Below are 13949 nucleotides of genomic sequence, written 5' to 3' on the forward strand. Positions count from 1 at the left end.
TGTCATGCACAATAGAACTATAGCCTTCCTTGCTGTAAGGAATAGCAAGTCATTTTCCTTTAGGTTCTTAAATAGCTTCTTCACTATATAAGCATTGTTGCATTTAAATGACATGAATGCATTTGGATCTGATTTGGGAAAATGTGGAGTTCAACTCATTTGTGATTTTTGCAGCATCCTCATGTTTAAGTTGCATAAAACAAGATAGATAAAGATTTACCCATAACTATTTTCAGATGGACTCTATTGCCTTTCATTGGTGAGAGAAGGATTTTAGGGTGACCCACAGAGCTGATCATTTTATGGCGCGCCGGTCACATTAAACCCTTCAAATGAACAAATATGAAAAATATAAGTTAATTCTGCATGCAAATAAAATATGCATATTTTATTTTGAAAAACAGCTTTTATTATGAATGGAATATCAGCCCAAGAACATGTGAAATGGAGAGCAAGCAGCCTGAAGAGCAAAAAGCAAATTTAAAGCAGAAAACAACTTGTTTAAACAAGGCCATAGGAAGAGAGAAAGATCAGAAACCGGTCTAATGTTACTTGAATACAACAGTTCTAAACTAGGTTACCTCAGCAGAAGACAAGAGCAACAGCATGTTAAAACCTTTTTGGAAAAGTAACAAGGAACAGAGATTTTTTTTTCAACCAAGATAAATGGCCTGGATAAGGAGAACAATCCTTTTACAAAGTTTATTTGCACCAGAAGGTTGTTTGTGAAACTGTTTAGGACTTCATGTTTTAACAATTAAAGAAAAGATTATTGCAAAAGAGGTCAAGTTCCTTTAGAAATTGTAAAATTGTCCAAGAACATATTATTGTGTCAAAAACCACACATTATACAATAATTATACAATTATTAGCAATAATAATATTGTATTATTGCTGTTTCATTCAGTGACTGGTCATTTTCATAAAGACAAAATTAGAAATGTATCTAGTTGTTTAGCCAAATGTATTTACTTTTCAGAAAAAATGACTCCTATGGCAAAGTAAAAAGTGCATATCCAAAAATCTTGATGTTGTGTGTCTTGCGTGTCTCGTAGATACCGTTTCTTTCTTATTATTGAATCATGAACACCAACCTTAACTATAGCAAATGGGAGCTGCATTGCTTTACATGTTGTTCTTGGTTCTTTTGTGGCCTCCTGGATGTGTCATAGATGTACCCTTTGAGTAATTTTGTAAAAGTTCCATGTTTTCTGTATAATTGAGAAAACACTGGATACTGGCTGTCTTTATGGTTCACTTGAGTCTGAAGCCTTTCCCAGGCTGGTATGTATTAAAGACTTTGTTTCTCATCTGTTCTGTCTTTATATTGGGGCCTTATGTATGTATATGCTGTTATATATACAGCGCTTTGAGTGCCTTGTTGCTGAGAAGCGCTATATAAATAAACTTGACTTGACTTGACTTATGTTGCTATTCGAGCTCTTTAGGCCAGCTTCATGTTCAGGTCCTTTTTACACAGAACCAGTTTGGTTTGGATAGCTTTTTTCACTCAGTTAATGAAATAATCATTTGGAAAGTGTGTTTTGTATTGACTCAGCTTATCTTTCTCTGACACTAAACTGTTGTTTGATGCAGCATTTTATTGTGACACAAAAGTAGAAACATATGAAATCTACTTCATAGAACAATAAATAGACATTGTGAAATGTGAATTAAATATAAATTTTATTCTTAAAGGGTTAAAGGAAGTTTAAATAGCAGGAGGACATCTGTTAACAGTAGTTTTGCAGTCTTTCTTTAGTTGCTTTTGGTTTGATTTTTTTTTAAATAACAACCTTATATCATTAGGGTATTCTTTCTAATCCAAAACAGACCAATCATACTTCCACAATATTTTCATGCTACAGAACTAGGAATTTAAAATTCACTCTGATTCCTCCTTCTGCCTCCACTGAGTGCATGACATATCTGTTTGGATCCCTGACACAGCTCAGCAGGGATCCATCCAATTCCCATTTGGCTGTGCAGCTTTCCCCCTCTAAGATTATCAGGCACTCATTGGCTGCACATGGCATTGTTATGCAACAACACATTTAAAACGCAAAGCCTTCTTTCTTCGTGAGATTATACAGTCAGCCCACTACAGCTCTGTTTGCCCCTTCAGCCAAATTACATGTCGTTTTTTCTTCATGACCTGTGAAACATCTAATATGGAAAATGTGTTTATGTACCAAGGGAAATGATTACTGCATGAATCTTTGGGTTATGAGTTGAAAGTTAAGGTGCATCAGATAAGATAGGAGTAGTTTGGAGAAAATTAAGCACTGAGCGCTGACAGAGAGAGAATGTTCTGGACTAAATGTTTAAACAGTATCCACAACATTTATTATGTTTTACTTTGTTGTTAAAGTCTTTGATCTGTGGCACATTAATGGAAAAATATGTCTCTGATGTGTGCATATCATGATTGCTCCAGCCCAAAGCAAGTAAGAAAAACTAGAAATGCACACAAACCCAGTAATTTTATTAGCAGCTACCTCATAAGGAGAACACAGGACACAGACAGCAAGCAGCTCTTGTTGTATCTAAGCAACAACCGACACCAGAGATGGTCCTTGATGATCATCTTTTATTGTGTGCATGTATGCCTGTGTTTATATGTGTGAGAAAGACAAAGACAGTGACAGAAAGAAGGAGACAGATTTGCACTTGCACAAACACACATTAAGGGACAGAAATTGTAGCATTCATTCTCATCTGTGTGTTTGTGTGTGTATGTATGTGTGTGTTCGCCTCATTAGTGTTTTACCGGGTTGGTGGACGTTTCTTTCGTTTTGTCTGATGCCAAAGTTGCCATGGAAGTGGCTGATGCCTGCGAATGGCGCGGCAGCTAGCAGACGTGAAGGCTTCGGACAACAGGGGAACATGTTGAGATTGTCCCTTGACGTGCATCGTAATGTGTGTCGTTGTTTTTTCTAAAAATCTCATTGTGTATGTTTGTGTGTGTTTGCATGTGTGTGGGCTTTCACGAGAGCAAGAGAGACAAAGAGGGGTGGAAGAACAAGGAAAGGTGATGAGCTGAGAATTACCTTTAAAAAAATCTCCAACTGTGGGATTAAAACACCGCATTCATAAATACTGGGAAAAACATCTTACTGATACAGGGAGACCTATACTGCCCTCTGCTGCATGTAGAGGAGCATGTGGAAGCATCAAAGTTGTCAACAAATAATCCAAAATAGTATTTTAAAACCTTTTTATTCATGATTCTTGCAGGAAATTCAAAAATCATATTGATTTGTAGGGAGTTTCTAGGGGTTATAACACCACAGACATAAAATAGCTTTTTTCTCCTTTTCCCATGTGAAATCAATGTATTATGTTGTATTGTTGAATAATGTAGCCTAATGTTGCTTCAGTCTCTTTTCTGCTGTATTTTTCTCAATCAGAGCAGTACGGCAATAAACACTGTTTATTTAAATGTTTTCCTCTGTTAAAAATAAATTTTGACAAGCCTGATACAAAGAAAGGCAGTCTTTCATATATCTTCGCATTTCAGTGGGTGAAATATGGCTGCCAAGAGGTGCTGCAACAATTTACAATTCGAGATAAGTCTGCAAATCATTTTATTGTGTTTTTTTTTTTACTTCTAGAGCACATTATAAACATATTGGTTTATTCATACCTCACACTCTGATCCTCCAAAGCCTCCCTTGTGTGGGAATGTAATCCATCTGCAGCCTTTCTACTCATTCAATGAAGGATTGTAGAAGGCAGAGATCAATGTTCTTCTGGTTGGGTTTTTTGTAGAAAGGAAATTAATCCAGAATCGGTTTCCTGCTCATTTACTGTGCCTTGCACAAGTATTCATAACAGTTAAACCTTTTCACAATGTTTTACATTGCAGCACAAACCTCAGTGTATTGTATTTATGTCCATGAAACAATTTAATTATGCTTATTTAATATAGCTCTAATACACAACAGATGTCATCACAAAGTAAGACAAATAGAGCCAATTTATAAACAGGAATATATACAGTGATTAAATTATCCAATCGCACACACATACATTATGATTCAATCTTAGTTATGATAGAGTGGAGTCAAATTCAATTTGTAATGCCACTTGTTGAGAAGATTTTGCACCAATTCACCCTCTTGGAAGTAGCTCATAATTGTGAAACAGAAGGAAAATCAATATGATTTTAAAATTATTTTACAAAAAAGTGTTGCATGCATTTGTATTTTGTGAGTCAACACTTTGTAGAACTACATTTTGCTGCAGTCAGAGCTACAAATTTTTAAGATATGTCTCTACTGGCTTTGCAAATCCAGAAATTGATATTTTTGCATATTCTTGCAAAATAGCTCGAACTTACTCTTTAAACCATTTCATTGTAGTTCTGATTGTGTGTTTAGGCTCATTGTCCTGCCGGAACCCAAACTTCCACCTCAAGTCTTTTGCTAAATCTAATGAGGGGTTTTCCTATCAGCTCTGACCAGCTTCCATGTTCCTGCTGAAGTAAAGTATTCCCACAGCATGATACTACCACCACCATGTTTCATCTTGGGGGTGATGTGTTCAGGGTAATGTGCAGTGCTTGCCTTTTCCCCTCATAGCATTTCATATATTTGCTAAACGTTTGATTTTTATATCATACCAGAGCACATTGTTCCACATCGGTGCTGTCTCATGTACAGGGGTTGGACAATGAAACTGAAACTGTCATGATGTATGGTTGTTTGGTTTTTGGTTTCGGGTTTCTTCTTATGTTTTTCACAGTTAAGGTTTTGACTCATTCTTTTGTTATTATTCTTCTTAGATTTTGAATCATGCTTCTGTTATTTTCCTGGTCATGCTTTAGTTTTGTCGTCTTGTTCATGTTTTGTCAAGTTTGGTTTTCGGATCTGGTTATGCTTTAGCTTCATGTTTTTCTAGTTTGTTTATTAGAGTCTCTGTTTTTGCCGCAGCCACGTTTTGTTCTGTCAATTAAGTTTATTCGGCTCACCTGTTCAAGTTAATCTGTCTCCTTGTTCCACCTGGTTTTCACGCCATATATTCACACCTGTTCGGTTAGTCTTCGCGGAAACATCTTTCACTCTCATGCTCATGTCTTGTTTTCAAACCAAGTCTTGTTTTTTTTTTATCATGCCATGCCTGTCTTGCCTGCCCGTTTGTTTTGTTCCTACCTCCTGCTGAGTGTGAGTTTTTGTTATTAAACCTTTTTTTTCACTTACCATCACGCTGCCTGCTCGTCTGCATTCTGGGGTCCGATATCAAGTTAACCGTGACAGAACCTTGACAGAAACACCTGGTTTTAGACCACAATAATTTATTAGTATGGTGTAGGGCCTCCTTTTGCGGCCAATACAGCGTCAATTCGTATTGGGAATGACATATACAAGTCCTGCACAGTGGTCAGAGGGATTTTAAGCCATTCTTCTTGCACGATAGTGGCCAGGTCACTACGTGATACTGGTGGAGGAAAACGTTTCCTGACTCGCTCCTCCAAAACACCTCAAAGTGGCTCAATAATATTTAGATCTGGTGACTGTGCAGGCCATGGGAGATGTTCAACTTCACTTTCATGTTTATCAAACCAATCTTTCACCAGTCTTGCTGTGTGTATTGGTGCATTGTTATCCTGATACATGGCACCGCCTTCAGGATACAATGTTTGAACCATTGGATGCACGTGGTCCTCAAGAATGGTTCGGTAGTCCTTGGCAGTGACGCGCCCATCTAGCACAAGTATTGGGCCAAGGGAATGCCATGATATGGCAGCCCAAACCATCACTGATCCACCCCCATGCTTCACTCTGGGCATGCAACAGTCTGGGTGGTACGCTTCTTTGGGGCTTCTCCACACCGTAACTCTCTGTGGGGAAAACAGTAAAGGTGGACTCATCAGAGAACAATATATGTTTCACATTGTCCACAGCCCAAGATTTGCGCTCCTTGCACCATTGAAACCGACGTTTGGCATTGGCATGAGTGACCAAAGGTTTGGCTATAGCAGCCCGGCCGTGTATCTTGACCCTGTGGAGCTCCCGATGGACAGTTCTGGTGGAAACAGGAGAGCTGAGGTGCACATTTAATTCTGCCGTGATTTGGGCAGCCGTGGTTTTATGTTTTTCGGATACAATCCGGGTTAGCACCCGAACATCCCTTTCAGACAGCTTCCTCTTGCGTCCACAGTTAATCCTGTTGGATGTGGTTCGTCCTTCTTGGTGGTATGCTGACATTACCCTGGATACCGTGGCTCTTGATACATCACAAAGACTTGCTGTCTTGGTCACAGATGCGCCAGCAAGACGTGCACCAACAATTTGTCCTCTTTTGAACTCTGGTATGTCACCCATAATGTTGTGTGCATTTCAATATTTTGAGCAAAACTGTGCTCTTACCCTGCTAATTGAACCTTCATACTCTGCTCTTACTGGTGCAATGTGCAATCAATGAAGACTGGCTACCAGGCTGGTCCAATTTAGCCATGAAACCTCCCACACTAAAATGACAGGTGTTTCAGTTTCATTGTCCAACCACTGTACATTGCTTGTAGTAGTAGTTTGCCGCTCTTCCTTATCAGCTAGATTTGTAAAATAGACAATTAATACAAGTCCCGTTAACAGATTCTCCCAACTGAGCTGTGGATCTCTGCAGCTCCTCCAAAGTTACCTTGGACCTGTGGGCTGCTTCTCTGATTAATACTCTCTTTGCCTTGCCTGTTAGTTTAGGTGTATGGCCATGCCTTGGTAGCTCTGCCGTTGAGTCATACTATTTTCATTTTCAGATAATGGATTTAACAGAGCTCAGTGAGATTTCTAAAGCTTATGATATTGTTTTATACCCTAATCCTGCTTTAAACCTCTCCGAAAGCTTTATCCCTGACCTGTCTGCTGTGTTCCTTGGTCTTCATGATGCTGTTTGGTCACTTATGTTCTCTTCTCAGAACAGCTGCAGCTCTCAGTCCTTCAGGCGTAGCATGGGTGAGAGCCTGACCTTTTTATCCAAAATAGCAAAAGATGTGGTTTTATTGGTAAAGATGACACACCCAGACACAGGCTCAAACTATTAGCTCATCAATGAAAAGGTTGAGACACCGTGACTCCAAACCTGTTGCAGAGTGGATGAAACAGATTAGTACACTAAGGAAATTCCTTTCATGACTTCTGCCTTATTAAAACTGTAGGATTTGTGGAAACAAGTCCAATTTCTATTAGGAAGTTAATCGAGTCTATAGTGAAAAGGTTGTGAATATGCTTTGGAAAGTCAAAGGGCAACTTGCTAAAAGACTTTCAGCCAGCTACAGTAGGTGTGTTCTAATTACAGTTTTGTCTAGGTTTTATGCTTGATTTTGGTTTTTAATAATGTTTTTGTGTCTGTGAAGCAGCTCAAAGAATTAAGCAAAACCACATTACTGCAGGCACATTTATGTCCATAATAAGTGTAACCATATCCCGTACATTATAACCTGCTAGGATCTCATGAAGTTTAATTTGTGCGGTCCAAAACAGTAGAATTACATTCACTATCTCACTCTTCTTTGTTAAGGTAAGGCAAAGTGACTTTATTAATACCCTTTTGTAGATTAGTCTTGCAGACAAGAGGAGCACCAGCATCTGTTTGAATGTATAAATATGTAAATAAAATCAACACAGCCATACATACAAACACATTTGCCAAACATTCATTAAAACAATAAGACTGGACATGGAACTTCATAGCAGAAAGCGAAACAAAACAAATTAAAAGATCTCCAATTAAGATTGATTTAAAAACAAAACTGCAGCCGTCACAAAACCATTTCCGTAACGTCTGGTCTTTATACTAGGAACCTCATATCTACAACCAAACTGAACTTGTCAAACAAAGGATGGTTTTCATCCCGGCGGATGGAGCCGGCCAACCGCTGTAACTGTCTGGTGTACAGTAACTCCCGCTCCATCTGAGACTCCCCAATGAGGCGGCCTGATCAGTTAACCAGTTGGTTCAGTCAGTTCCTCTTCTTTAGAGGCAGGTCCCAAATGACTCAAAAAAAGCTCTGTAAAACAGTCTCATCTTGGTTTTTTCAATTAGAAAACTAGACAGCTTCCATAGACAGTATTGGTGCTGATGTCCTTTCATGGACACATACTGATTGTCGTTTTAAACTTGGTTTTGAATCACTGATTGTGCCCAGATATTTGTAAGATTGCAGCTGTTTTTTACTTATGTCTTTCTTCACTCAGTCTATAAACTCTAATCAATTTTTGCACAGCCTATTTTGAATGTTTGGGGACACATTTCTTTCTTTTTATTTGTATTTTCATTTGAAATAAATAAATGAATCAATAAATAAATAGATTTTTGCTGCCAAAATGTTTTTAAAATTATATTCAAAAACTATGTAGTTATTTTGTATGTATATTAGCTAAATTGTGGCATATCTACGACTGTTCAAAGTCCTTCCCATACTAAGATTAGTCTGAGTGGAAAATGCATCAGTCAGCATTGGTAAAGTCCATGCCCAGCTTGGCTGCATTAACACTGGAAGAAGAATTTGCAATCATAGTATATAAGGGTTTAAATCCCTCAGTCAGTTGTTTAGCCATATTGTCTTTAAATCTGCTTCAAACACTTAAACATTTTCTTTATGTATTCCTTCCAGTGGGTGAAGCCAGGAACCTGATTCCCATGGATCCAAATGGTTTATCAGACCCATATGTCAAACTCAAACTCATCCCAGACCCAAAGAACGAGACCAAACAGAAGACCAGGACCATCCGTTCCTCTCTCAATCCTTGTTGGAACGAATCATTCACCTTGTGAATAAATTTTCTCTTTTAGAAAATGAATTCAAAGCTAGATCTAAATCAAAATGTAAACATTTTTAACAGTTTTTCCATTGTGTGTGTCTAAGCAGTAAGCTGAAAGCATCAGATAAGGACCGACGTCTGTCCATTGAGATATGGGACTGGGACAGAACCACCCGGAATGACTTCATGGGCTCCATGTCTTTTGGTGTTTCTGAGCTCATCAAGGCTCCCCATTGTGGATGGTCAGTTTTCTCATTACCACCCAAACCTTTGCAACTTGCGTTTGATCACTTTCAATGATTCGTGCTTTTCATTTATATTTTTGTAGCACTAACATAACCTCATACTTTAAATCAAATCATTCAGCTTTATTCATGTAGCATCTTTCAAGCAGAGATGCTCTTATAGGCGAAATGCATCACAGAGAAAAAGCAAAACAGCATTTGCTAAGTAAAAACTCAAACCGAACATCCTTTAAGAACAGTGGTTTCATAGTTTTTGCCAGGGGTCATAGCTGCCATATAATTACCCTGATTCTGTAATGTCAACTTCTGAGACCAATTTCAGCACCAATAAAAACAGCTCAATGGGCCAAACTGGGTACAAAATTCAACATGTGATTTATAAAATGTGGGACATACAAGCAATCTGGTGTTGGTAATTTTTTTTATTCAGACACTGCACCCTTAATTGTGGCTTCTGACAGAGAATATGCAACATGGATGATCGAAAAACAGTGGAACAGACACATTTCTGTCTGTTTTTAAAGTGACGGCGTAAAAAAAGATGGTTTTTTATTCATAATAGTCATTTGTTGATTATTTCACTCACTGTGTTTTTGGGTATGAATACAGCTGTTTGTCACAGAATGTTTCAACCCCACCATGGGCCTGTTTCATTCCTGCTTTGGTATCAAACGGTTTATAGTTATTTTTTATAACCCATTTATAGCCTGATATAAGGAAACGTGGTTATGCGACTTCAGTTTCATTAGAGTTAACTGGTCCAAATTGTAATCAGAATCACAATCAGTTGAAATACGGTGTAATATAAAGTTTCCAGAGAATAATATGTAGATAAATATGTGAGATTTAGGTATTTTTATGACTGCTTTTCTTAATAATTTCCTAAAATACTTATCTGACAACAATAAAGTCCTTAAAGTCTTTTTTGATAGTAAATTTACCAAAAATAAATAGTTATACTTATGTATTGTCCTAAGCCCTTAGACCCACATACAGTGCCTTGCAAAAGTACTCGGCCCCCTTGAACCTTTCAACCTCTTGCCACATTTCAGGCTTCAAACATAAAGATATAAAATTCTAACTTTTTGTGAAGAATCAACAACAAGTGGGACACAATCGTGAAGTGGAATGAAATTTATTGGATGTGTCAAACTTTTTTAACAAATAAAAAACTGCAATATTATTCGGCCCCCTTGCGTTAATACTTTGTAGCGCCAACCTTCACTGCAATTACAGCTGCAAGTCTCTTGGGGTTTGTCTCTATCAGTTTTGCACATCGAGAGACTGAAATTCTTGCCCATTCTTCCTTGCAAAACAGCTCAAGCTCAGTGAGGTTGGATGGAGAGCGTTCGTGAACAGCAGCCTTCAGCTCTTTCCAAAGATTCTCGATTGGATTCAGGTCTGGACTTTGACTTGGCCATTCCAACATCTGGATACGTTTATTTGTGAACCATTCCATTGTAGATTTGGCTTTATGTTTAGGATCATTGTCTTGTTGGAAGATAAATCTCCATCCCAGTCTCAGGTCTCTTGCAGACTCCAACAGGTTTTCTTCCAGTATGGTCCTGTATTTGGCCCCATCCATCTTCCCATCAATTTTGACCATCTTCCCTGTCCCTGCTGACGAAAAGCAGGCCCAAACCATGATGCTGCCACCACCATGTTTGACAGTGGGGATGGTGTGTTCAGGGTGATGAGCTGTGTTGCTTTTACGCCAAACATATCATTTTGCATTGTGACCAAACAGTTTGATTTTGGTTTCATCTGACCAGAGCACCTTCTTCTACATGTTTGGTGTGTCTCCCAGGTGGCTTGTGGCAAACTTTAAACGAGACTTTTTATGGATATCTTTGAGAAATGGCTTTCTTCTTGCCACTCTTCCATAAAGGCCAGATTTGTGCAGTGTACGACTGATTGTTGTCCTATGGACAGACTCTCCCACCTCAGCTGTAGATCTCTGCAGTTCATCCAGAGTGATCATGGGCCTCTTGGCTGCATCTCTGATCAGTCTTCTCCTTGTTCGAGATGAAAGTTTAGAGGGACGACCGGGTCTTAGTAGATTTGCAGTGGTCTGATACTCCTTCCATTTCAATATGATTGCTTGCACAGTGCTCCTTGGGAGGTTTAAAGCTTTGGAAATCTTTTTGTATCCAAATCCAGCTTTAAACGTCTCCACAACAGTATCTCGGACCTGCCTGGTGTGTTCCTTGGTCTTCATGATGCTCTCTGCACTTTGAACAGAACCCTGAGACTATCACAGAGCAGGTGCATTTATACGGAGACTTGGTTACACACAGGTGGATTATATTTATCATCATCAGTCATTTGGGACAACATTGGATCATTCAGAGATCCTCACTGAACTTCTGGAGTGAGTTTGCTGCACTGAAAGTAAAGGGGCCGAATAATATTGCACGCCCCACTTTTCAGTTTTTTATTTGTTAAAAAGTTTGACGCATCCAATAAATTTCATTCCATCTTCACGATTGTGTCCCACTTGTTGATTCTTCACAAAATATTTGAATTTTATATCTTTATGTTTGAAGCCTGAAATGTGGCAAGAGGTTGAGAAGTTCAAGGGGGCCGAATACTTTCGCAAGGCACTGTATACTCATGATGCTATAAACCACCAAAATAAACCCTTCTTTCCCGTACAATATGATGCAGAAGTGCACAGGCAAAATGAAGTCCCTCTTTGTTGGACATGCCCATCATAGTTCGCGCTGCTGATCCAACATAGATCCATTCCCTCATCAGGACCCCCAAGGAATGGATGGCCCATATTAAAATGTGTACATCCCTGGTCTCCAACTGAAATGTCTTGGCATCCAGTACTCCCATTAGGAAAGCACCTGTCCTTTCATGGCTGTGGAGTGTCAGGTTAGATTTTGGCATAACTCTGCTATGACATGCCTTGACAGATGAAGCCAACTTAATAGTCACTTATTTCTCTGCATAAGAAATCAGTTTGAGTTAGAAAATCCTCCCCTTTTGTTTACATCTACACATGAGTGGTTAATGTTTATATCTCCTTACAAACAAAACATGATCTTTCTGTATTTAATGTTCACCGTTGCTAGAAGTACAGCCGTGTGAGAAGTTATGAGCTTAGTCACAGCTGTCTAAACATTTTTCCTATTTCAGGGTTTTGTTTAATATAAACATTTTATTTATATTATATAAATTATATTATATAAGTATTTTTTATTGCATTGTTTATTGTCATACAAATTAAGGATACACTGAGTAAAACAGATGCAAACACTGTCATCTGCTACCAAGTCCAGTCACCCAAAGACAACACATGTTGAAGCCAGTTACTTCTCTCTGTGGTTCTGTCGGATCAGTTGTTTCTCACTTTGAACAGTAGCGTTCCTAATTTGCCTTAAACAACTTCTGTTGAAAAAGGAAATCAAGGAAATTCCAGTGTGTGAAATGTTGGCAGTCAGCTTGGAAACTACTACTGTTTGTGTGTTTGGCTGCAGTTTTTACTATAAATTACACTTCATTAGACATTAAAGAAGAGACAGACGCAATCTGGCAAGAGCGTGCAGCATTTCAAACTTGCAGAAAATAGAAATTAAGTACTTCTAATTGAAGTAAGCAGAAATATAAAGACTTACATGTGTGTGGGTGGACAGAGGGGAGAAGGCAAAGGAGATTAAGTAAAATAAATTAGTCAATATGTTAAGTTATGCAAAGCAAATGACCTTTTTTCCATATTTTGCCTACCATGTTTTTCTCTCTTAGGTACAAGCTCCTGAACCAGGAGGAAGGAGAATACTACAATGTTCCCATTCCCGAGGTGGACGATGTCAACCTGGAGCTTCGACAAAAGTTTGAGGTGGGCAGGAGTGTCAAGTCAATTTTCTTTTTTGGAAAAAAAAAATCACAAATGTCTTTTGGACCTGCTCACATAAACTTCAACAAATAACGTCCTTCTCTTTCTTGTCGCATTGCAAAATTCATGCTGTTTCCGCGTCTTCTTTCCTCCAGTGTTACAGAGACAGAAATGAAAATGAATCAAATTAGCTTTAATATGATACTTAGAATATAAGGTGTTACTTAGATTATCTACTTGACATTTTTATTATTATTTTTTGCATTGCAGTGTCTTTCCTGGTGCAGACTTTGAACAAAAGGGACCTGCAAAAGATGTCTCATCTTCCTTTCTTTGCAAATACAGGACCAACATTGGGACGTCATGACTGCAGACTGTCAGGATCCACTCTGCATCATATCCAAATTTTTTAAGTTTCACTTTCACCTGCATATAACACAATTATTCTGTACATTTAGGGTGGTCACAACTGATAACTTGATAGATGCAACATTGTTGAAGTCAGTTACTGATACATGACATCTCCTTAACAGCTACTCGTACATATTTATAATACAATGATGATAATAGTTGCTTAGATACGTATAACCGTGGCTTTTTCTAAGATGATAATGCAAACATAAAAGTGGAAGAGCACAACATGTTTATCACTGCAAGCTGACGTAATTGACTGAACTTGAAGTGCTTTGTACATTTTTGTCACAAGGCTGTCAAGAGTGCCTGTGTGAGAATTACTCATCCTGTTTATAAGCCTGTTGTACTACACATAGGTACAAAACATTACAATGAATAAAACAATATTCATTCCAATTATAAAAATGGGATGTGTACGGTGGGGGGCTTCATACTGTCCATTATCACTGCTGGTTCCCCACATTTAGATTGTTGTGGCTGATGCAACAATATAATCCTCTCCATTTTCAAACAAATACAGTGCCAGTCACATTTACTGGCATCTCTGATAAAGATCAATCCATCAGTCTTTATCTATAAACACTTTTCATATACAGTTAAGACAACAGGAACTGTGTTACAAAAGGTAAAAAGGAAGCAACAAAAAACAAACAATTTGCTAAATAGGAATGAAAAAAGTACAGATAT

General features: G+C 38.2%; 1 protein-coding gene across 2 annotated transcripts in view; it reads left to right on the forward strand.

The window, feature by feature from the left end:
- Window positions 1-13949, forward strand: part of LOC124862966 (protein kinase C alpha type-like) — a 159853-nt gene that overhangs the window by 117498 nt on the left and 28406 nt on the right. For both annotated transcript variants that reach the window (XM_047357177.1, XM_047357178.1), the window contains exons 6-8: window positions 8615-8771; window positions 8870-9004; window positions 12758-12851. In XM_047357177.1, the coding sequence (XP_047213133.1) occupies window positions 8615-8771; window positions 8870-9004; window positions 12758-12851 (386 nt within the window). The remainder of the gene's footprint in view (window positions 1-8614; window positions 8772-8869; window positions 9005-12757; window positions 12852-13949) is intronic.

This window comes from Girardinichthys multiradiatus, chromosome X, assembly GCF_021462225.1.
Source record: "Girardinichthys multiradiatus isolate DD_20200921_A chromosome X, DD_fGirMul_XY1, whole genome shotgun sequence".
Lineage (NCBI taxonomy): Eukaryota > Metazoa > Chordata > Actinopteri > Cyprinodontiformes > Goodeidae > Girardinichthys > Girardinichthys multiradiatus.